This window comes from Chiloscyllium punctatum, chromosome 24, assembly GCF_047496795.1.
Source record: "Chiloscyllium punctatum isolate Juve2018m chromosome 24, sChiPun1.3, whole genome shotgun sequence".
Classification (NCBI taxonomy): Eukaryota; Metazoa; Chordata; class Chondrichthyes; order Orectolobiformes; family Hemiscylliidae; genus Chiloscyllium; species Chiloscyllium punctatum.
The window spans coordinates 66,052,327-66,077,667 of NC_092762.1; the positions used below are offsets into that span (position 1 = coordinate 66,052,327).

Genomic DNA, 25,341 nt, shown 5'->3' on the forward strand with positions numbered 1-25,341 from the left:
AATCATTCCTGCTCCTCTGATGCTGCCTGATGTGCTGTGCTTTTCCAGCATCACTCTAATCTTGACTGTGCCCTCTCTTACCCTGCTTTGACAGAGCTTTTCAAGGTATGCTGTTGCATTTCTCATAAAGCCAGTATCTAAAGACCCAACAAGAAAGATGAGGTGTTCAGCTGAGGGAAGTTCAGCTAGAGCAGTAATCCAGTGATGATTATGGCTCCTTGGAAGATCCAGTTCCTTATTTCTGTTCCTATCAGGTTTTTCTTCTCTTAAAGATTTTCTGTTAGTTGTTCACCACTGTGCATGTGTTGAACACATTGACTGTTTTGCAGAAAAAGCTTTGAGCAAGATACCCTTGGATTTTTTCTCTCTCAGCTATTTTTTAAACACGTCTTGTTGGTGTTGGCAACCTGTTCCACTTGTCACAGACCCAGTTGAGATTGGTAACATTCAAGCTTTAAATTATATAGTTCAGCTGTTAAGAATTAAAATTCCTATTGGAATTGCTTTTCTCTTCAATGGATATTATGTATTTAAAGACAAATTAAAATTTAGAAAAATGTTTTGTTGGCTCTAACTATTGTATTTTTATTATACTTTTGTAGGCATTTTGCCTGCCTGTCTTCAAAGTACATGTGCCCTGGAGTACCAGCTGTAATGAGTACTCTGTTGGCAAATATCAATGCTTACTATGCACATACCACTGCCTCTACCAATGTATCTGCCTCTGATCGTTTTTCAGCCTCCAATTTTGGGGTATGTATTAATAACAGGGCAGTAAATTTTTCACATTGCTTTTCTGTATTTGTAAAGTATTCTAAGAAGTTCTGTAACAGTTGAGGAAATTCACTTCTAATTTTATTAACATACTCAAAATATGATTTTGGGCAGCAAGATTGGTATTAGATTTGTGCAAGTTTTCTTTTCTTGCTATAAATATTGGGAAATTTTAATCAAACCTCCATAGGCAATTTGCAACTTACATTGTTAGAATGGTAGAAAAGATTTCAGAACTTGCTCATCAAGAAATTATATTTGATAGGAGCCTTTATCCTGTTTCTATGTATAGGCTAGAAGTTAAAAACAGATATTAATGTAAACCCACAATTCTACTGTACGTTGGAAGTAATTTTTAAAGCATATTGATAATTATGTTCATCATTTGAAGTATAGCATAATATAGCTGCTTGTTGTGTATTGTTAATAATTTATTCATTTCTAGTCATGAGATCAAGCCATACAAGAATACAAGACAGAACACATTGTGCTCCTTTACCTGTATACTATTGCCTCGAGTTTGTTTGAGCCCAGAGATCATGTAATTTGGGAATAGTCTAATTGTGGTTTAAGTGATTGCAGAAGTTTTGACATAAGCACGTTGAATGTATAAATACAGTGTGCCCAAATCTCCTTGATCTTATAAGGTTATCTGTCAACCCTTCTGTCAGATTTAATGTGTACTCCATGTTGGTTGTACACAACCAGATTGTCTGGTGCAGTAGGAATTAGTTTTTGTTCTTACGTTTTATTAGGTTTTATTAGTTTTGTTTCTCATTCATCTCAGTGAGACCTGAGTTCTATTTTCTATTTAATTTAAAACATTTTTTAAAATGGCTGAAGTAACATTAAACTTTGGCAAACTTCCCTGATTACAGATGCTGTACATGCTATGCTACATAGACATGAAAGATAGTAAAATTAGTTGAGATTATTTTTACCCTTAAAGAAGAAATATTTGGTGCAGATGCACTGCTTTCCTTGGGCCCCAATTTGCCTCTATGGACTTTGGCCAGTTTTAAATTTGGGCATGCTCAAATGGGGTTGGGAGATTATTTGGGAATAACTTGATATGGCAGATTGGATGTAACATTGAGTGCACTTTCAGGTTTAACTTTATTGGTTGTGCTGATTGAGCAAACTCCAGATCCAAGTGTTGAATGTTAATATCAGCAGTACTATATGCAAAAGGGCCAATGGGCATTTTGGCAAAGGATGCTGTGCAAGTGCCTCTGTGTTCCTTAGTGTGAAATCTGTGCGCATGGCAATACTTGCCATAACATCTCTGTTCTGAATGCTCTGATTCAGAGAAAACAATGCATGTTAGATTATTATCAAAATATAGCTTAGTACAGCATAGCAGGAGTCCATCAGCCCAGCAAGTCAATGTTGTCTCTGAAAGAGCAATTCAGCTCATCCCACACTCACTCTCGTTTCATTTTTTCCAAAGTTAGCGCGAAGTGCCAATCAGTCAATAAAATCTTACAGCTATTTTCAGAACCCCCACTGCCACATCCATGTTGTAACTTGTTATTTGTATTCTTAGTCATTTTGGAAATCAGTTCCCAGAAAAATTACCAATTAGCTGTTAGGTTTTATAGATTTGATTTTCCTTTCCTCTCACAAATTACTATTTAAATTGATATGCTGTCTCAAGATCGGTGTTAAGAAAGGTTAATAAAAAATTCATAGCTTATTTGCAACCCATTTTATCTGAATTTATACAGTCACTGAAATACACATTTATCATTCTATATATTACAGTAATAATTTATAAGACATTCTTTAGACTAAATTTGTTAAAATGAATATTTTACAAATTTCATACCACCTTAATAAATATCAATTTACTACTTTAAGCACCAAATTCAATAGTTTATGATCTATCTTTCTTTGTTCCTTTGTGATTTGAGTCTCAATATTTTTAACGAATTTTGTGCATCATAATGTCAGAGTTGTAATAACATACAGCATGGAAACAGACCCTTCGGTCCAACTCGATAATGAGAAAATTGGATGTAAATATGCATGATTTTGATATTTTGAATTCCAAGGTTGTTGCTTTTTTTGATCAATAGTCCACACATAAGGCAAAATACACCACTATTAGCATTTAGTTTAAGACAAGCAATATGTCTTGAAAAATTTGCAAGCACTCCATTTCTACATTTTTGTATAGTTCTCATTCTACCACAGACTTAATCCTCTGTACATTTCTGGCATACTTGAAGTACTAATAAAGAGTTGCCTTTTAAAATATTTTGAGATACCGGAAGATATTGGACCATGTTTAATATTGTGGTCATTCACAGGAAACATCTAGGATGATGCCTTAGATTCACTGCCTCCAATCCTTCTCCCTGGCATTAGCCCCAAAAAAAAAGAAAGAACAAAGAAAATTACAGCACAGGAACATGTCCTTCAGCCCTCCAAGCCTGTGCCGATCCAGATCCTCTATCTAAACCTGTTGCCTATTTTCCAAGGATCTGTATTCCTCTGCTTCCTGCCCATTCATGTATTTGTCAAGATACATTTTAAATTGTGCTATCCTGCCAGCCTCTATCACCTCCACTGGCAGCACATTCCAGGTACTCACCACCCTCTGTAAAGAACTTTCCATGCATATTTCCCTTAAACCTTTCCCCTCTCACTTTGAACTTGTGACCCCTAGTAATTGAGTCCCTCACTCTGGGAAAAAGCTTCTTGCTATCCACCCAGTCAATACCTCTCATGATCTTGAAGACCTCAATCAGGTCCCCCCTCAATCTCCATTTTTCTAATGAAAATGATCCTAATCAACTCAACCTCTCTCCATAGCTAGCGCCCTCCATATTATGAAGAAAGGCTTCTGCCCGAAACGTCGATTCTCCTGCTCCTTGGATACTGCCTGACCTGCTGCGCTTTTCCAACAACACATTTTTCAGCCCTCCATATCAGGCAACATCCTGGTGAACCTCCTCTGCACCATCTCCAAAGCATCCACATCCTTCTGGTACTATGATGACCAGAACTACATGCAGTATTCCAAATGTAGCTGAACCAAAGTCCTATTCAAGTGTAACGACCTGCCAATCCTTGTACTCAATTACCCAGTCCAATGAAGGAAAGCATGCCATATGCCTTCTTGACCACTCTATTGACCTGCATTGCCACCTTCAGGGTACAATGGAATCTGAACACTCAGATCTCTCTGTGCATCAATTTTACCAAAGACTTTTCCATTTACTGTATAGTTCACTCTAGAATTGGATCTTCCAAAATGCATCACCCCACATTTGCCCGGATTGAACTCCATCTGCCATTACTCTGCCCAACTCTCCAATCTATCTATATTCTACTGCATTCTCTCACAATGCCCTTCACTATTTGCTACTCCACCAATCTTAGTGTCATCTGCAAACTTGCTCATCAGATCACCTATACCTTCCTCTAGCTCATTGTTGTATGTCACAAACAACAGTGGTCCCAGTTCTCCATTTTGAGAAACTCCTTTCACGATTACTCTCTGTCTCTTGTTGCCCAGCCAGTTCTCTATCCATCTAGTTAGTACACCCTGGACCCCATGCGACTTCACTTTCTCCATCAGCCTACCATGCGGACTTTATCAAATACTTTACTAAAGTCCATGTATATGATATCTCCAGCCCTTCCTTCATCAATCAACTTTGTCACTTCCTTAAAGAATTCTATTAAGTTGATAAGACATGCTCTTCCCTGCATAAAATCATGCTGCCTATCACTGCTAAGCCTGTTTTCTTCAAAATATAAATAGATCTTATCCCTTAGTATCTTCTCCAGCAGCTTGCCGATCACTGAAGTCAGGGTCACCAGTCTATAATCCTTACTACCCTTCTTAAACAAGGAGGCAACATTAGAAATTCTCACCCATGTGCAAGGATGCTGCAAAGAAATCTGTTAAGGCCAAAGCTATTTTCTCTCTTGCTTCCCACAGCAACCTGCAATAGATCCCATCTGGACCTGGGGACTTGTCTACCTTAATGCCTTTTAGAATGTCCAACACTTCCTCCCTCCTATGCCGACTTGACCTAGAATAATCAAACATCTATCCCTATCCTCAACATTCGCCATGTTCCTCTCCTCTGTGAATACCAATGCGAAGTACTCATTAAGAAACTCAACCATTTTCTCTCCCCGCAAATCTTTCCTCCTTTGTCCTTGAGTGGGCCAACCCTTTCTCTAGTTACCCTCTTGATCCTTATATACGAATAAAGGGCTTTGAGCTTTTCCTTAACCCTATTTGTTAAAAGTCTTTCATGACCCCCTTCAGCCCTCTTAATTCCTAATTTCAGATTGGTCCTACTTTGATATTCTTCCAAAACTTCATCTGTTTTCAGTCACTTAGACCTTATGTATTCAAAGTTTGGGAGAAGATTTGTAGCTCGGGTGCTCGTTGTTGTGGTTCTGTTTGCCGAGCTGGGAGACAAGACAGCTTCTTTTTTCCTCTTAGCTAGTCTCACAATTTCACCTGTCATCCATGGTTCCCTAATCTTGCCATTTTTATCCCTTATTTTCATGGGGACATGTCTGTCCTGCACTCTAATCAACTTATTTTTAAAAGCTTCCTGATTATCAAACGGGGATTTACCCTCAAACAGCTGCTCCCAATCCAAATTCCCCAGTTCCTGCTGAATTTTGGTATAGTTGGCCTTCCCCCAATTTAGCACTCTTCCTTTAGGACCACTCTCGTCTTTGTCCACAAGTAGCCTAAAACTTACGGAATTGTGATCACTATTCCCAAAGTATTCTCCTACTGAAAATTCAACCACCTGGCCTGGCTCATTTTCTAACACCAGGTCCAGTATAGTCCCTTTCTGAGTTGGACTATTTACATACTGCTGTATAAAATGGGGAAGGATGCTCATACAAAAGCTTCTGTGGGAGATCAGCTCTGTCTAGATAAACAAAATGTATTTTTTTCTTACATGATATTTAATAGCTAAAAATACTTGATAGTGCCTTGTGAGACATCAGGTTTAACTTGCGCACAAAATACTACACAGAACACTGAAATACCTAAAACTAGTAAGCTTTTCCCTTGAGCAGTTTTTTTACATTTCTTGATGTGCAGAGCTTTTTGCACAATGTCAGTTAACTCTTTTTGGCACTGACTGGTTTATATGACATCACCCAAGTGACTAATCTCATTCTCATTTGTAGTGGGGAAGATTTCTGTAGCATGGTGACTGAACTGAAATACATCACCATGTGCACTCAGATTTTCATTCTGCTCTTTAGAAATTGTGCACTGTATGGTTTGTGATACCCTATTTGTCTTTCTGAGTATCGCAGAAGCTGTTTGCGTTATGTAAACCTCAGCCACATAATAAGGCTGCCATTGAAAATTGACTTTCCAGATGGCTTCGTAAACATATTTCACTTTGTTATCATGTAACTGGCAGGAAGCATAAAATTAAAATTCACAGCAAAAGTGCATCTTGATTATTCATAAAATAAGTGACTATTGACTCTTTTTGATTGAATAAATGTGACAAAATAAGGCACCTGGGCTAAGAATGGTTTTCCCATTGATCATGGTTGTATCATGGCATAGGGACATGTCTGTTTAAATGCCTTTGTTCATAAGTTACTTTAATGAATAAATATGTTATTAAATGATACACTTAGATGTAGCCCCCAGGTAAGTAGTTAAATGATTGCATTCTCCACACACCAACTTTGTCAGCTTCTCAAGCTTTGGTTCAGGAGATGTGTTGGGATAAAATAGCAGAATGCTCCAAGTCAAGATTGACCCTTGTGTAGGGGAACATTGGGTCATGTTCGCATGCCATTGTTATCACAGTTTATTTTAGAAAGGTGGTTGTCCAGTTGTGACTATTCTAGTATATTGTGGCCTGTTGCTGGTCCATGCTGATGTAGTAGAAGGTGATTAATAGAGCATAGAGCATTACATCACAGTACAGGCTCTTTGGTGCAACATCAAGGGCCAATCATTGGAACCAGTCTGAAGCCTATCTTTCCTACACTATTCCATTTTCATCCATATGTTTATCCAGTAACCATTTAAATGCCCATAAAGTTGGTGAGTCTACTACTGTTGCAGGCAGTGCGTTCCACGGCCCTACTATGCTCTGAATAAAGAAACTACCATTGACATCTGTCCTATATCTATCACCCCTCAATTTAAAGCTATGTCCCCTTGTGTTAGCCATCACCATCCATGGAAAAAGGCTCTCACTGTCCACACGATCAAACCCTCTGATTATTTTATATGTTTCAATTAAGTTACCTCTCAATATTCTTCTCTTGAACAAAAACAGCCTCCAGTCCCTCAGCCTTTCCTCGTAAGACCTTCCTTCCGTACCAGGCAAGTAGTAAGTCTTCTCTGAACCCTTTCCAAAGCTTCCACATCCTTTCTGTAATGCGGTGATCAGAACTGTACACAATACTCCAAGTGCAGTTGCACCAGAGATTTGTGCATTTGTAGCATGACATTGTGGCCACGAAATTCAATCCCTCTATCAATAAAAGCTAACACGCCGTATGCAGCCTTAACAATCCTATCAACCTACGTGGCAACTTTCAGGAATGTATGTACATGGACACGGATATCTCTCTGCTCATCTACACTACCAAGAATGTTACTATTAGCCCAGTACTCTGTATTCCTGTTACTCCTTCCAAAGTGAATCACCTCACACTTTTCCACATTAAACTCCATTTGCCACCTCTTAGCCCAGCTCTGCAGCTTATCTTTGTCCTTCTGTAACTTGCACTATCCTTCCACAGTGTCCACAACTCCACCAACCTTTGTGTCTTCCACAAATTTACTAACCCATCCTTCTACACCCTCATACAGGTCATTTATAAAAATGACAAACAGTAGTGGCCCCAAAACAGATCCTTGTGGCACACCACTAGTGACTGAACTCCAGGATGAACATTTCCCATCACCCACCACTCTTCTTACAACTAGTCAATTTCTGATCAACCACTAAATCACTCTCAATCCCATGCCTCCCTATTTTGTGCAATAGCCTACCCTGGTGAACCTTATCAAACGCTTTACTGAAATCCATATACACCACAGCAACTGCTCATCCAACTGTTTAGTCACCATCTCAAAGAACTCAATAAAGTTTGCGAAGCACAACCTACCCTCCACAAAACCATGTTGACTTTTCCTAATCAACACATTCTTCTCCAGATGATTATAAATCCTATCTCTTATAATCTTTATTTAAAATTCCTAGAGTGTCAGTAAGTAACACCTGTTAATGAACTTTCTTATTCCTTGGAACATTTTACTTTCTTTGGGGGGTATGTATGTGACTGGCTAGGCCAGCATTTATTGCCTATCCCTAGTTGCTCTGGAGAAGAAGCTGGTGATGAACTGCCTTACTGAACAGCTGCAGACCTGTGTATAGTGCTGTTAGGGATTGAGTTCCAGGATTTTGAAAGAGTGATAGTGAAAATCTGGTGATTTAATTTCAAGTTAGGATAGTGAGTGGCTTGGAGGGAAACTTGCAGATGGTGATGTTCCCATGCAATCACTTCCATTGTCCTTCTAGATGGTGGAGGTCATGTACTTGAAGGGCTGTCTGAGGATCCTTGTAAATGGTACACTGCTGTCACTCTGCATTGCTGGCAAAGTGTATGAATCTTAAAGATAATGGATGGGGTGCCAGTCAAGCTGAGAGTCAAAACTTTCACAAAGGAAGACGGCTGTAGTTTTGAAAGACAATCGTCTCAATCCCAGGAGTGCTTTTCGAACTGCACTCATACAGGCAAATGAAGAATACTCCACCACATTTCTGCCTTGTACCATGTAGATGGTGCACCGATACTGGGGCAACAGGAGGTGAGTTACTTACCACAGAGTTACTAATTTCTGATCTTCCATTGTTACATATAATATTTGTATAATTTGTCCTGTTCAGCCTCTGATCAATGGAAACTCCAGAATGTTGATAGTGGGGAATCCAGCAGTAGTAAAGCCATTGAATGTCTGAGGCTAATTGTTATATTCTCTCTTGCTGGAGATGGTAATTGCCTGGCATATGTCATCAGAATGTAACTTGCTGCTTGTAAGCTCAAGCCTCAAAGTTGTTCAGATCTTGCTACAGTGAGGTCTTGCTCTTCACTATGTGGGATGCTGTGAATGGTGCTGAACATTGTTTGCTGATGGTCACACTTCCTCACCTCTAAATGTATGATGGAGAAAGGTCATTGGTGAAGGAGCTGAACATGGTTAGTCTGAGGACACTACCTTGAGGAACTCCTGCAGTGGCATCCTGGGATTGAGATGATTGTCCTTCAAAACCCACAGCCATCTTCCTTTGTGCACTTTTTGACTCTGAGCAGTGGAGATTTTCCATCCAATTTCTATTGCCTGTAGTTTTGCAAGGGCTCCCTGATGTCATGCTTGGTCAAATGCTGCTTTGATGTTAAAGGTAAACAGCCTCTCCTCACTGTGGTAAAAGTACGATATAAATGTTTCATTGTTAATAGTTTGAATACCTGAAAGCTATCATTACATCAGAATATTGCTTATAGTCTTTAGAGGTTTGCTGATGATCTGATATTTCCCCCTGTGTAGAGTAATTAAAATTGGTACACTATTCTAAAGACAGAGTGATGATGATCCAAACATTATTTAAGCATGTTGAATAATTTCAGTAACCATATGAACTTTAGTGCAGGTTCAATTTGACCAAGCAATATTATTAGTACCCTTCCCTAAGTTAAAGCATTTCAATGCCATACAACCCATTTATTCATATTTTTAGCTGGACAAGGTGGCCTTAAATTTTTTTTTGAGTTATTTGTGCATGTGATAGAAAAATCACTGAAAAGTTTAAATATTCTACACTAAATGCTACAAATCAAATATGTTGCCATGAAATTAATAGAGGAGATTTTGCTGCAGAACATAATGGCTGATAGTCCATTAAAGAGTCCCTGTGGAGTCTTGGATGTATGGATCGTGTGGAGAAGCCACAAAAAGAAAAGTTAGTGTCATATAGTAGTGGAGCAATTAAGTGTATGAACCCAGGGTTTACTTCTATAACTTCTGTGTAGTGAATGACTGAGTGTTTCATTCTAAATCAATTCTGAATAATCTGTTCCAAATAATTTCTTTTGATTAAGAGGATATGCTATTATTTCGATATGTAAATTATTAATGAGAGATGACTGCCTGTTTTTCCCCGAAGGGACAGATTTTGTTCACAGTGAAATCAATAGAAATGAAAATTGAGCAGTTTCTAAAACCCATAGTTGATCCACAACAGTGTTTAGTAGTCAGATGGCAGTTTGAAAATCTACCCTTTTGTTTGAAATCATTAATAAAATATTTCTGTTATCTCTTGCAGAAAGAGAGGTTTGTAAAACTTCTAGACCAACTGCACAATTCTCTTCGTATTGATCTATCAATGTATAGGGTGAGTTTTGATGCAAAATAAAGTTTTCTATGTTTTATTCCCATCTAAGCACACTTATGTCATGATTAAAATAAGAGTAAATGTCTTGAATAGAAATTCAAAATTTTATAGAAAAGATACAACTGCATATGCCAATGTACATTAACCTTTTGAAAGTTACTTAAATTTTACTGGATTCAGAAAGTAGCAAACCGATTACAGTAAAAGAAAATATAGTTACAAAGGAAAAGAAAGAATCTGATGTGCTTTGTCAGGTTTAGTGTTTCAAATTGAAATACTCATTTGAGTGAATGGGCTTCTGTTGAAATGAGCAAGTTTTTGTTGTGACTGTATTAACCTATTATATTGACTAAGTTTGACATTGAAGTAGAAGGTGTTCAATGAATTATCATGGATATATTTTGCACCTAAGATTTCCTTGCAGTACCACACATATTCATTTGTGTTTTTATGGGAGTGTTGCAACAATTTAGTGCCAAAGAGAAGCAGTTGCAGACCCCTGTTTATTACATCCAAATAATAATACATATTTGCCATTCTGCAACTTTCCAATTTGGGATGCTCACTTCAAAGCCCTCAGGCCAGACTTGGCAGAGTGGGAGGAAGAGAGGCCAATCCAGTGTGGCAGTGGCCTAGAGTAGCTCCTGTCTTCCCAGTTGCACATAAATTTACATTTCAACAAAGCACACATCTTTTGGTTGACAGTACCTTTAGGAATCACTGATTAAGCTGCTATTGCAGCTATCTCACAGTTCCTACCTGTGCTAAGTTCTGAAGTACGCATTAAGCTCCACAATTTCATTTGAAGGGGATCTACTTCCTTATTTAGACAATGCAAAGTTAAATGTATTTCAAACCCCTTGAGTCATTGGGCACAGCATCACTTGTGGACCTGACAAAAGTAGAATATAGGGTTCAATTTTAAGGCCATATAGTCCTACCTCATGGTCTAGTTTCTTCCAGTCCACAAGGCATTACTATTTCGTTTTTGTAACTTGACTGGATCTACTCTATTGGAGCATGTTAAATTAATCCAAAGTTGTAGAGTGCCATGGTGGCTCAGTGGTCAGCAGCACTGCTGCCTCACAGCACCAGGGCCCTGAGTTTGATTCCAAACTTGGGTGACTGTCAGTGTGGAGTTTGCACATTCTCCCTGTGTCTGCGTGGGTTTCCTCCAGGTGCTCCCGTTTCCTCCCACAGTCCAAAGATGTGAAGGTTAGGTGAATTGGCCATGCTAGATTACCCATTGCGTTCAGGGATGTGTCGGTTAGGTGCATTAGGTAGAGGAATGGATCTGGGTGAGGTACTTTTTCGGAGGGTTGGTATGGACATGTTGGGCTAAATGGCCTCTTTATACACTGTAGGGGTTCTACGATTATATTAATTATCTTGTGGAACTAGTTTGTGCTACAGCAATTTTACATCATACCTTACAATTCTACTGTTATTGGTTTATATTTTAACACCCTCTCCTCAATGCATGAAGTGAAATTTGATAGACGGAGGTAATCTAGTTTATTACTTGAAGAATTATGTAATGATTTGAAGCCACGCTAATGTGGCTTGACAGTTGCACTAAAGTTGGGATGGATAAGATTAAAAAGTATGTTTAGTCTTAAAACATAAATAAACACTTTGAAAGTTAAACTATCTGAACAGTGGAGCAAATGAAATTGCAACAATTATTGCTTTAGTTGAATTCATCTGTGGAACAAGAATGTTGAAGTATGTACTCATCTGAAGTGTTGAATTCCTAGAATGTGCCCAATTGGAATGTGCACTTTGTAATGCTGTAAAGGTTGAATGTATTTTATTTAAGTATAAAGTTTGCAATTACAAATAAAATACTTCCTTTATATAGAATAATTTTCCAGCAAGCAGTCCTGAAAGGCTACAAGATTTAAAGTCTACAGTTGATCTTTTAACAAGTATAACCTTTTTTCGAATGAAGGTAAGTCAGTACTTGTTAAACTAATTCTATGCTGGTGCCCTAATTTGGAACAGAGAAAAATATTGCTCAAGGCAAAAGAAAAATACAGCTACATTGTGGGGGCATTTTAACCTTTCTGCTAGGTTGTACTCCATTGCCAAAACTTCATCAAAATGGTACAAAAGATCAACAAGCTTCAAGTGAAAATTATGTCCAGCATAAAACGAATTTTCACAATCTTTTGTGCCATCTTATAATTTTGAATGTTCTACTTTTAGTAGCTTAACAATGAACATTTTTTGCTCAAGCTTTAGCTCAAAGTTGTTTACGTATTGTTACAAGCAGGTGAAGAGGAATGATTTGGCTCCTGTCTTTTCAATCCCTCTGGTTGGCTGCGAAGATTTATGCTGTTTTTGGCAATGGGCTCTCTCTCATTAAAATAAATTACCTAATGTAAATTGTGTAGAAGCAAAAGTATCTGTTAACTCTAAGAAAAATAATGGAATTGCCCTTTGACAGACAAAATAATTTCTTCAAGATTATTACCTTGCAGATTATTGATTCAGTTGTGTCACTTGTGGTCTGTTCCATAAAAATGGAAATGATTTAAATCTCTTGAGTTGTGACTAAACAAAGATCTCTGCATACTGCTAGTCCTTCTGTAATGTAAGAAACTGAGTGTAGATATCATGATTTTTTTCTATTTGAGAATGACAGATGGGTATTGATGGCTGGGCCAGTATTTACTATCCAACTCTAGTTGCTATTGTGAAGGTGGTGTTAAACTGTCTTCTTAAAATACCCACAGTGCCAGAGTGTGTTCCTAGATTTATCCCAGCAACACCGAAGGAACGGTGATATATTTCCAAAGCCATTTGGTGAATAGCTTGGAGGGGAATTTGCAGGTAGTGATGTCCCTATGAGTTATCTGCTGCCCCTGTCCTCCTAGATCATAGTAGTAGTGAGTTTGGAAGATGTTATATCGTCATAGGGGTGTACAGCACGGAAACAGACCTTCGCTCCAACTTGCCCATGCCGACCAGATATCCTAGCCTAATCTCATCCCATTTGCCAGCATTTGGCCCACATCCCTCTAAACCTTCATGTTAATATACCCACCCAGATCCTTCTTAAATTTTGTAATTGTACCAGCCCACCACTTCCTCTGACAGCTCATTCCATACACGTGCCACATTCTGTGTGAGTGCCTTTTAAATCTTCCCCCTCTCATCTTAAACCTATGCCCTCTAGTTTTGGACTCTCCCACCTTGTTGAAAAGACCTCATCTATTTACCTATTCATGCCCCTCATGATTTTATAAACCTCTATAAGGTCACCCCTAGCCTCCAAAGCTCGAGGGAAAATAGCCCCAGCCTATTCAGCCTCTCCCTATAGCTCAAAACCTCCAACCTGGCAACATTCTTGTAAATCTTCTCTGAACCCTTTCAAGTTTCAGAACATTCTTCCTATAGCAGGGAGACCAGAATTACACACAGTATTCCAAAAGTGGCCTAACCAATGTCCTGTACAGCTGCAACATGATCTCCCAACTCCTAAACTCAATGCACTGACCAATAAAGGAAAGCATACCAAATGCCTTCTTCACTATCCTATCTATCTGCGACTCCCCTTTCAAGGAATTATGAACCTGCACTCCAAGGTCTCTTTGTTCAGCAACACTCCCCAGGACTTTACCATTAAGTGTATAAGTCCCGCTCTGATTTGCTTTTCCAAAATGCAGCATCTCACATTTATCTAAATTAAAGTCTATCTGCCACTCATTGGCCCATCTGATCAAGATTCCATTGTACTCTGAGGTAACTTTTTTTGCTGTCCACTACACCTCCAAATTTGCAAACTTACTAACCATACCACCTATGCTCATATCTGAATCATTTGTATACATGATGAAAAGCAACGGGCCCAACACTAATCCTTGTTGCACATTACTAGTCACAGGCCTCCAGTCTGAAAAGCAATCCTCCACCACTACCTTTGAGCCTGTTCTGGCCCGTTTTCCCTACATTCCATGTGATCTAATCTTCCTACCATGAGGAACCTTGTCGAACACCTTACTGAAGTCCATTTAAATCACTTCCACTGCTCTGCCCTCATCAATCCTCTATGTTACTCCTTCAAAAAAACTCCAAATTAGTGAGACATGATTTCCCATGCACAAAGCCATGCCAGTCCTTTCCTATGCAAATACATGTTAAATCCTGTCCCTCAGGATACCTTCCAACAACCTGTCCACGACCCATGCCAGGCTCACCAGTCTATAGTTCCCTGGCTTTTCCTTACCACCTTTCTTAAGTAATGGCCCCACGTTAATCAATCTCCAGTTTTCTGGCACCTCGCTGTGACTATTGATGATGCAAATACCTCAGCAAGGGGTCTAGCAATCACTTCCCTAGTTTCCCACAGAGTTCTGGGTACACCCAATCAGGTCCTGGGGATTTATTCACCTTTTTGCATTTTAAGACATCCAGCAACACCATCTCTGTGTAATATGGGCATTTTTCAGATGTCACTATTTATTTCCCCACATTCTAGATCTTCCATATCCTTCTCCACAGAAAACACTGATGCAAAATACTTGTTTAGTATCTTCCCCCCCATCTCCTGCGCTTTCACACGTGGGCGACCTTGCTATCTTTCCAGGAATTGAGTTACTTGCTGCAGAATTCTTAACCTTTGATTCCACTCTTACTGCCTTAGTATTTGAGTTTTTGGTCTGATGAATAGGAAATGCTTCCATAGGACTTGTAAAGCAGGTAGGACCATAGCAACAACAAAACTCTGAAGTTTTAACTGTGGACTTACGTGGACGAATAGGCCCAAGTGAACCTACTTGATATGTCCCTTAGCACATTTTAACAACTTAATATAAGGACTTTGTATGAGAAACATATGCATTTTTTCCTAACAGATAGATGGTTATCTTTACACAAGAGCAAGTGCTTTACAATTGTCCTTCCCACTTGATTCAATCTAAATCAATAACATGTTCACTGTCTCCTTCTCAATTTCCATCAGTTGCAGTGCAGTATCCTGGGTAGATCCTGCTATTTATTTCTTGTTTCTTTGCAGTATACTGTACTAAGTTGCACCTGGCTCTGAACAATTCTAAAAATAACTGGAGATTCAGTAGGTACAGTCCAAATGTACAATTTATAGAATGAAAATGTCAGCAGCTGGGGATTTGAAAATAGATGTGCAGTAAAGGCTGAAAGATGTGATCTTGGGAGAAATATTTGCTGAGCACTTTATTTTTCATGGTTTTAACTGGAATCTCAAGTACATTACAATTAAAGTTCACTCAAAACAGAAGGATAAAGGGAGTTAACAAAAGGTAATGTTTTTCTCCCATTCACCACCTTCAGTTTTTAGTTGTTACTGAAGCAATCCCTTTTGGAGGTGGTGACTGATGTTTTATGTTTCCTTCTACTTGTTTAAATTTTATCTGAACCAATAGTATGTACAGCAGAGACTGAGAAGGTGAGAGGAGGCATACCAGAGTTTCTAGTAACTTCCTCCCTGTGATTTTTGGTGTCTAAGGAGTCTTGGTGAGTTCATGTAATGCACTGGTACACACTGCAGTTACTGAATGTTGGTGGTGGTGAGATTAAATGTTTGTAGATATGGTGCCAATCAAGAAGGTTACTCTGACATGGATGGTGTCCGGGTTCTTGAGTGTATTTGGAGCTGCGCTAATCCCGGCAAGTGGGAATATTTCATCACTCTCCTGACTTGTGCTTTGTAGCTAGCGGGCAGATTTTGGGGAGTCAGGAGGAGAGCTGGCTTTTGCAGAATTCCCACTTTTTGTTGTAGTATTTATATAGCTAGTCCAGTTCAGTTTCTGGTTAATGAGAGTGGGGCGATTCAACAATGGCAGTGCCATTGAATGTCAAACGACAATGTGAGATTTGTACATCCTGGCTTTAGAATCTAAGGAGTCACAAGTAATGTAGAATATTGTGCAACCATCAGTTTGTATCCCCACTTCTGACCTCATGGTGGAGGGAACGTCATTCATAAAGCTGCTGAAGATGGCATCATGCTTTAAGTGAACCAAGGCAAAATGGAGTATGAGATCTTTATACCCAGTGGTCATATGCTATATGATACTGATAATATTGTGCACATGTTTTGAAGTTATGCTGACATACTGGAACATAACACATGCATCTTTGCCTGTTGTATTATAAAAATACATAATTATTTAAATTGTATAGATAAACAAATTGTCAACTTTGAAAATCCGAGGTGAACATTAAGAAGAAAATAGATATTTTAAGGGGGTCGAATGTATATAGACTCCATGTGGATTAAGAACATTTGAGTTGGAGAGAATATTAAATAGAAGATGAGTGAAATGATCTCTGATTCAAATGTGTAATCATTTTCAGAGGTCCTATTGTGCATCCTAATTTCTTGACGATACAATCAAACATCGGGGCAGTCCATAGAAAACATGGATTGAAGATTTATTTGTTTCCCAACTGTAGGACAACATTTATTGGTTCCCTAAAATGAAGTAAAATGTAGCTGAGAAACCTATACAAAATTTTAAAAAATTGTTACTCATATATAAGTACAGTGTTACATTGAGAGATTGGTATCTTTTGGAAGTATTAAGAAAGTACAGAACAACATGTTATGATTTTGTAATGTTTCAAGATGTTTCATTCTCTCTTAGGTTCAGGAACTGCAGAGCCCACCACGGGCAAGTCAAGTTGTGAAAGATTGTGTAAAGGCTTGTCTGAATTCCACTTATGAGTATATCTTCAATAACTGCCATGAACTGTACAGTCGAGAATATCAAACAGATCCAGTAAGTTCACATCCTGCTTAGACATTTCGTGAAATGATTTAAAATTGAAAATTCAACAGGGATCCCTTTATTTTAATTTTCATACACAACCTTTAGGTTTAATTTGTTGTTGTCTTTTCCTGGCACACACAGTTTATGATGTAATGGGACCTAATTGATAAGAGAGGAAATGGATTCTTCCAGCTCTGTTCATGCTTTGCAACATGACAGAATTAGCATAATGGCTACACTTGGATTAAATTAAAATTAATTTACTGTAACATTCTCTTTAAAATGCTGGGTTATTTTGGAAAAATGTACATAACAAAATTATTGTCTATGAATAATAGCTGGCCTCCATATTCGAAGATTGTGGTGGCATGACCTACAGACTTAATTTAGTTTTGCTTAGAAGTAATAGAAAATTCACAGCCCTTTAGAAACCAGTATCTTGGAGTGTCTTGCTTGTTAATTCATCTATCTGGCAGTGTACTTAATTCATTTTGGAACAGACAAAGTAGGCATCTTTGAGAATCTTCTTTCTGGTTTAATGTATTAAACCAGTTGAGAACATAGATCAAACTCTACAGACACACTGACACCTGTCAACTATCTTAGAAGTATACAATGAACCTTTCTTAAGTCTTATATTTGTTACAGGAAAAATCAATCTATGCATGTACTCCTATCTAAACCTGTACAATGACATAACCTCTGAACCTTACTTGTATGGATAAATATGTCTCCAAAATTGATAATTTCTTAACAATAAGCAGATAAGTATCTTAACTTTCAACAGCGGACCATGTTGTAAATCTATAATCATTTTTACTAAATCTGTTTTGTAAAATTATAATAACTGTAGTCTGTAAACTAAACTGTTAGCATCTATTTTGAATGGTTTACAATAAAATATTGAGCATTGAATTATTGTACAACTTGCGTGTTGTCACTTTTTATATTCCAATCATGTTAACAAACCTAAGATCTGTAAAACTTATTTTGTTTTTCTAAACTGCAAGTTTTGGTATCAGTATCCTTGTGTCACGTGACAAAATTTGGTACTTGCAAAAAAAAACTCAGTCACTTAAGAAATACATGCTGCAGAGCCTTTTAATAAAGTATAAATATTCTAATTTGCTGATGAAATATGGGCAAGTGAGAAAATATTCTTTGATAAGCATTATAGCTTACAGTGTAATTATACAATGAATAGTCAGTACTACATACAAAATATGACATTTGATTTGTGAAAATAATTTTGAGTTGCAGTGCAAGAGGCAATTCTGGTTTCAATGCAGCATATTATTAAATATAGAATAGGGGAAGAAATCTGATACTTAAAACTAACCATCATCAAAGGGATAGAAGTAGGCAAGATTAGCACTGTAATGAAACACAGATCAGAATAAATCTTTTGGTTGGTGGGTATTTTTAAGTTGGTAATCAGCTAAGGACAAAAAAAGGGATTTTTTTTGTGCCCAACAAAAACAGTAACCTACTTTTTTTCATCCAACAGAATAAAAAAGCTGAAGTCCCTCCAGAGGAACAAGGGCCAAGCATTAGAAATTTAGACTTTTGGTCCAAACTTATAACACTCATTGTTTCAATCATAGAAGAGGACAAGAATTCATATACACATTGCCTCAATCAGTAAGCATCTACTCATTTGTCATTTTTATTGTTTTTAAACCCACTGAAGTGTTGCTTTATACATGTTATAAAATCCAGTTCATGGGTTGCACCTTCAAGTAGCTGTTTAATTGTCTTTCAAGTAAAGATTAGAGGTTTTGTGATTTGAATATTTGCCACTTCAGGGAAAATGTGCGATTTTATTTTCTCTTAAATATGTTAATAAAGGGCTTTTAGCTCAGTTCTTTTGGCCTTCAGTTACAATAATAATTAACTTTTTCAAGGGAATTGATCAACTATCCTTATAATTAATAGCTTAATGTTTTAATCTATTGATCAACAACAACAACAACATCCACTTGTGTTGTGTTTTTAATTCAGAATTCTCACAAGGTCCTTCACCAAACATAACCAGGTCAAAATGCTATTTATTTCCCATCTGTTATTCCCAATGTGTACAAACCTAAGTTATACTTTGAAATCACCTTTCTTTTAAAAGGTCAAAAATGACTCAATCTAGTTCTAATCTTTGACTTGTGCTATGAACTGCTTCTGTTTTGAGCAGAATGTAGATAGTGTTAATATGCTACACTTTCATGAGATGCAGTTCAAGTGAAGTGTCAGCAGGCAGACCACGATGGGCTGATAGCAGCTGCGTGAAAAAAAAGATGGTAAATCTTGTGAGACTTTCTATTAGATCCATGAAGTTAATCTGTAAAGAGGCATTTTCAGATTTAGTTTAGTTGCCTCAAGTCAGCAGAACATTATGAACATTAATTGCAATCTCCTGAAACATTGCAGCACATTGAAGAGAAGGTGATTGTAACTGACAAACATGTTGCGTCCATTGTATTCTGGGATAGTGTAACTGATATCTTCCTTCTCAGTTAGATCATTAATTTTCTACTAACCATCAAAAAGTGGCCCTAACTGACAATGCTACCTAGAATGCTTGAGCAGTTCCTCCAACTGGTCTCCATCCCCTCATATTAAACACGATCCCTTGCAGATATGCCTTCCAATGATTTTTCCAGAATTGAGGTTATGAATGTGAAATGTTGCCTCCAGCATCCTGAGAGATCAGCTATTTAACATTACAGAATGCTTAAGTTGACTAAGACTTGCATGAAGTGTAATAATTTCTGTCAGCCTGTAATTAGGAGTCAGAGGTGATTAAACTGCAACAATTTTAATGACGCGATTTGAGTCTTTCCATAGTTGGCCACTGCTGAAATCTGTAAACGAAAAATTGACTACAGTCATGACTTGTTAGGAGGAATATCTCTGAAATCAATGCAAGGTGCCTTTGTGAATGGCTAGAGGAAAGATGGAGACTAAAGAATGGGGGATAGTTGTGAAAAGATGGCAAATAAGAGCTCTCGACCATGGGAGAGAATAGTTTTAATCTAATAAACATCATCTGGCAAAAGTAGAAGCAAGAGCTGTTCTGAAGGATAGCTAGGCTTATTGTTGCAATTAGGTGAGGAGAAGAAAACAAATCCCCTCTTTTCAGAGATAGATAGTTTTAATCAACTGTTCAGAAATGTTATTACACACAACTTGAACCTGGGCCTTTTGGCTGTGAGGGAGGCATGCTACCACAATGCCACAAGGGCCCTGCTCCCTCATTTTAAGCTACACTGAGTCACTTATGATGCATTTTTGTTTCTCTTTTATCATGTAGCTATCACACTCCAATTAAAATGTAATTAGCTAGATCAGAAGCCAAATCACAAGGTTTTCTTAAATGAAAGTAAGAAGAATTTTATTAGCCACCAAGAAAAAATAAAATTAACATCTAATATGAGTAACAAGATGAAAAAGAAAGGTATCTAGTACAGAAAGGAAGGTAAAGGAAGTTAACTTCACAATAACCTGATTTAGGATTGTTTAGTTGTCTCATTTCTTCAGTAGCAAAGCTTTCATAGAACAATACACGCAGTACAAGCCCTTCAGCCCTCAATGTTGCGCCAACCTGCGAAACCAATCTGAAACCTACACTATTCCATGATCATCCATATGTTTATCCAATGATCATTTAAATGGTCTTAAAGTTAGTGAGGCTACTACTGTTGCAGGTAGGGCATTCCACGCCCTTACTACTCTCTTAATAAAGAACCTCTGACATTTGGCCTATATCTATCACCCCTCAATCTAAAGATATGTCCCCTTGTGTTAGCCATCACCATCCAAGGAAAAAGGTTGTCACTGTCCACTCTATCTAATTCTCTGATCACCATCCTCTAATCACCGTGGGCGGCGGGGCGGCTCAGTAGTTAGCACTGCTGATCCGGGTTTGATTCCCATCTTAGGTGACTGTGTGGAGTTTGCACATTCTCCCTCTGTCTGCGTGGGTTTCCTTTAGGTGCTCTGGTTTCGTCTCTCAATCCAAAGATGTGCAGGTTGGGTGAATTGGTTCTGCTAAATTGCCCGTAGTGTTAGGTGCATCAGGGATAAATATAGGGTAGGGGCATGGGTTATTCTTCGGAGGAACGGTGTAGGCTTGTTGGGCCAAATGGCCTGTTTACATATTGTAGGGAATCTAATCTAATTTAATCTTGTATGTCTCTGTTAAGTCACCTCTCAACCTTCTTCCCACTAACGAAAACAGTCTCAAGTCCTTCAGCCTTTCCTCATAAGACCTTCCCTCCATACCAGCAACATCCTGGTAAATTTCCTGCACCCTTTCCAATGCTTCCACATCCTTCCGATAATGCGGTGACCAGATCTGTATGCAATACTCTCAAGAGCATCCGCACCAGAGATTGGTATAGCTGCAACATGAACTCATGGCTCCGAAAATCAATTAAACCTAACACACCCATACTTTCTTAAAAACCTTATCAAACTGGGTGGCTGGGATCTATTTACATGGACACTGAGATCTCTCTGCTTATCCACACTACCAAGAATCTTATTTTAGCCCAGTACTCTGTAATCCTGTAATTCCTTCCAAAGTGAATCACCTCACACTTTTCCAAATTAAACTCCATTTGTCACCTCTTTGCTCAGCTGTGCAGCTTATCTACGTCCCTCTGTAATGTGCGACATCCTTCTGCACAACCTACAATTCCACCAACTTTAGTGTCATCTGCAAATTTACTAACCCATCCTTCTACGCTCTTATTCAGGTCATTTATAAAAATGATAAACAGCAGTAGCCCCAAAACAGATCCTTGTGGTACACCACTAGTAACTGAACTCCAGGATGAACATCTCCCATTAATCACCATCCTTTGTCATCTTTCAGCTAGTCAATTTCTGATCCAACCACTAAATCACCCTCAATCCCATGTCTGTGTATTTTCTGCAATAGCCTACTGGGGAACCTTATCAAATGCTTTACTGAAATGCATATACACCACATTAACCATTTTGCCCTCATCCAAATGTTTGGTCACCTTCTCAAAAAACTCTTAAGGTTTGTGAGGCTCAACCCACCCTTCACAAAACCACATTGACTATCAAATTATTCTTTTCTCGATGATTATAAATCCTATCTCTTATAATCCTTTCCAACACTTTACCCACAACCGAAGTAAGGCTCAATGGTCTATAATTACCAGGGTTGTCTCTACTCCCCTTCTTGAACAAGGGGGAAACATTTGCTATCCTCCTGTCTTCTGACACTATTTCTGTAGACAATGACAACATAAAGTTCAAAGTCAAAGACTCTGCAATCTCCTCCCTAGCTTCCCAGAGAATCCTAGGATAAATCCCATCCAGTCCAGGGGACTTATCTATTTTCACACTTTCCAAAATTGCTAATACCTCCTTATGAGTCTCAATCCTATCTAGTCAATTGCCTGTATTTCAGTATTCTCTTTGACAGCATGGTCTTTTTCCTGTATGAATGCTGACGAAAAATATTCATTTAGCGCCTTTCCTATCTCCTTGGACTCCACGCCCAATTCCCACTCCTGTCCTTGACTAGCCCTAATCTTATTCCAGTTATTCTTTTATTCCTGACATACCTATAGAAAGCTTTAGGGTTTTCCTTGATCATACCTGCCGAAGACTTCTCACATCCCCTCCTGGCATTTCTTAGCTTTCTCTTCAGTTAATTCAGTTATACTTGAGTCATACCCTACTATGAGGCTGAGAGAGAGAGAGTGTTCTCCAACTTTCCTTGTCACTGTTCACCTACTCAAAAGTAATTTTTGAAATAAAGTTTACTGCATGTTTTAGAGTCAAGTGTTAAATACCAGAGGTTAAGAGTTTGTAGTCAGAGTTTATTTTTAACTCACACATCACAAACTCCATAATGATGAGGTGCCAGTGTTGGACTGGGGTGGGCAAAGTTAAAAATCACACAACACCAAAAAGTTATAGTCCAAAAGATTTATTAGGAGGTACTAGCTTTCAGAGTGCTGCTCCTTTGTCAGGTAGCAAGTGGGGCAGAATCATAAGACACAGAATTTATAGTACAAGATTATAGTGTCACACAACTGATACAATATAATGAACAAACCTAAATTTCCCGAACACAGCTGATTATTTGTAATGCTTCCCAATTATCCCTTAATTATCATTTAACCATCACCTGCTATCTAGTTCATTTGGTCTTTAGGTATCTCAGCTAAACCCTACCAGATAATGGTTGCACTCTCTCTTTCCAAGTGGGACAGCTGGCAGTGAGCTTTTCATCTCCAATGTGTATTTTCACCTAGCTGCTTGACACTTTTCTGTTTCGGTTCTGAGCTGCTATACCTTTTATGATTGTTAGTTTCAGCCCAGATTGATGTTTAGTTTTAATTTCTTGAGCCTGGCTTGATCTTGTTTGGTATCATAGCATCCATTCTTAGGTCAGTATTTGATCTTAAAACCGTTTTTAGTTAGTGAAAATTCTTGAGTATGACTATCAGATGATGGAAAGTTTAGTATTGATGGTCTATTTTTTATTATGATCATAACATCAATAACCAATGCAACAGTGCAGGCTACATTTCCATTCCAAAGACAATGGATATTGGTTCTTCTATATTTTTTAAATCAACCAGTTTAACCACCTCCAGGGTAGGTGGGTCTTGAACCTGGACCATCTGTCCCAGAGGTAGGGAAGTTACCAGTGCATACCAAACCTCTTTGCTGCTTTTTATGTACATACCCTAATCTTCTCCCAATCAGTATCTGCTGCCATAAGTCTGAACTTGACTATGCATATATACGTATTCCATTGACACTCCATCTGCAACGTTAGCAAACTGTGTGTCTCAGTATGTTGCACAGAACCAGGAGTTGGAGCAGCAGCAGCAATAACAACAACAATAGCTACACAGTACTGAGTGGATGTGACAGTGAGAGGGGAGTAGCCAATTGAAAGGATCTGTGAAACTTGTTGATCTTACTGTGGCTAAATAGTGAAAGATGATTTCCACGAGTGGCCAAATGGGTTACTGGGGAGTGGAAACTAGTGATTCTCGCTAGGGGAGAAAAAAAGAGGAAGTGTAGCAATTTTGTAGGGCTGAATTAGTGTCTATGGATTGTGCCTTGAGATGTTTTTTGGTGCTGAGCAACAGGGAGAGTGTTCATAGTTAGCAGTGAGCTGAAGCCGCCAACTGTGAACTCTGATTTCATGCCAAATATTAATTGTCACTGACGTGATTGCTATTGGGGCCTGGGGTGGAAGCAGGCATTGAGGCTTGCTAGTGGTCATGCTGTATTCCTTCTCTCCTAATGCATGCAACTTGCATTTACTTACGTCAGTCAATGAAAATTTAAAGGGTGCAATTTAGAGTGCTACTAAAACCATACACAGCTCTCATCCCTGTTCATATGGGATGTCGTAGAGATGTACAGCACAGAAAGAAAATATTCAGTCCAACTTGTCCATGCCGACCAGATATCCCAACTTAATCTAGTTCCATTTGCCAGCACTTGACCCATATATCTCTCTGAACCCTTCCTATTCATATACCCATCCAGATGCCTTTTAAATACTGTAATTGTACCAGCCTCCACACACTTCCTCTGGCAGCTCATCCTCCTCTCACCCTAAACCTATGCCCTCTAATTCTAGACACCCACACCCCAGGGAAAAGATCTTGTCTGTTTATCCTATCCATGCCTCTCTTGATTTTCAACCCTCTATAAGGTCTCCCCTCAGCCTCCAACGCTCCAGGGAAAACAGCCTCAGCCTATTCAGCCTCTCCGTATAGCTCAAATCCTCCAACCCTGGCAACATCCTTATAAATCTTTTCTGAACCCTTTCAAGTTTCGCAACATTGTTCTGATAGAAAGGAGACCAGAATTGCATGCAATATTCCACAAGTGGCCTAACCAATGTCCTGTACAGCCACAACATGACCTCCCAACTCCTGTACTCAATACTCTGACCAATAAAGGAAGGCATACCAAATACCTTCTTCACTATCCTATCTATCTGCAAATCTACTTGTAACGAACTATGAACCTGCAATCCAAGGTCTCTTTGTTCAGCAACACTGCCTAGGACTTTACCATTAAGTGTATAAGTCCCACTCTGATTTGCTTTTCCAAAATGCAGCAGCTCGCATTTTTCTAAATTAAACTCTATCTGCCACTCCTCAGCCCATTGGCCAATTTGATTAAAATCTGATTGTACTCTGATGTAACCTTCTTCGCTGTCCACTACACCTTCAATTTTGGTGTAATCTGCAAACCTACTAGCTATAACTCCTAATTTCACAGATGTGAACAGATTCTCTGCACTAGCCAGCAAGATCCAATCAGTAGGGATTAACTCTGGGTCATGTATTTGGGTACAGTGAAGCCTGTGACAATTTGCTATC

The 25,341-nt window shown here is 38.5% G+C and overlaps 1 protein-coding gene across 8 annotated transcripts in view; it reads left to right on the forward strand.

Moving 5' to 3' along the window:
- Positions 1-25,341, forward strand: part of LOC140494648 (protein unc-13 homolog A-like) — a 425,496-nt gene that overhangs the window by 286,324 nt on the left and 113,831 nt on the right. For all 8 annotated transcript variants that reach the window (XM_072594058.1, XM_072594057.1, XM_072594065.1 and 5 more), the window contains 5 exons: positions 603-753; positions 10,128-10,196; positions 12,058-12,147; positions 16,826-16,960; positions 18,459-18,592. In XM_072594058.1, coding sequence (XP_072450159.1) covers positions 603-753; positions 10,128-10,196; positions 12,058-12,147; positions 16,826-16,960; positions 18,459-18,592 — 579 coding nt within the window. The remainder of the gene's footprint in view (positions 1-602; positions 754-10,127; positions 10,197-12,057; positions 12,148-16,825; positions 16,961-18,458; positions 18,593-25,341) is intronic.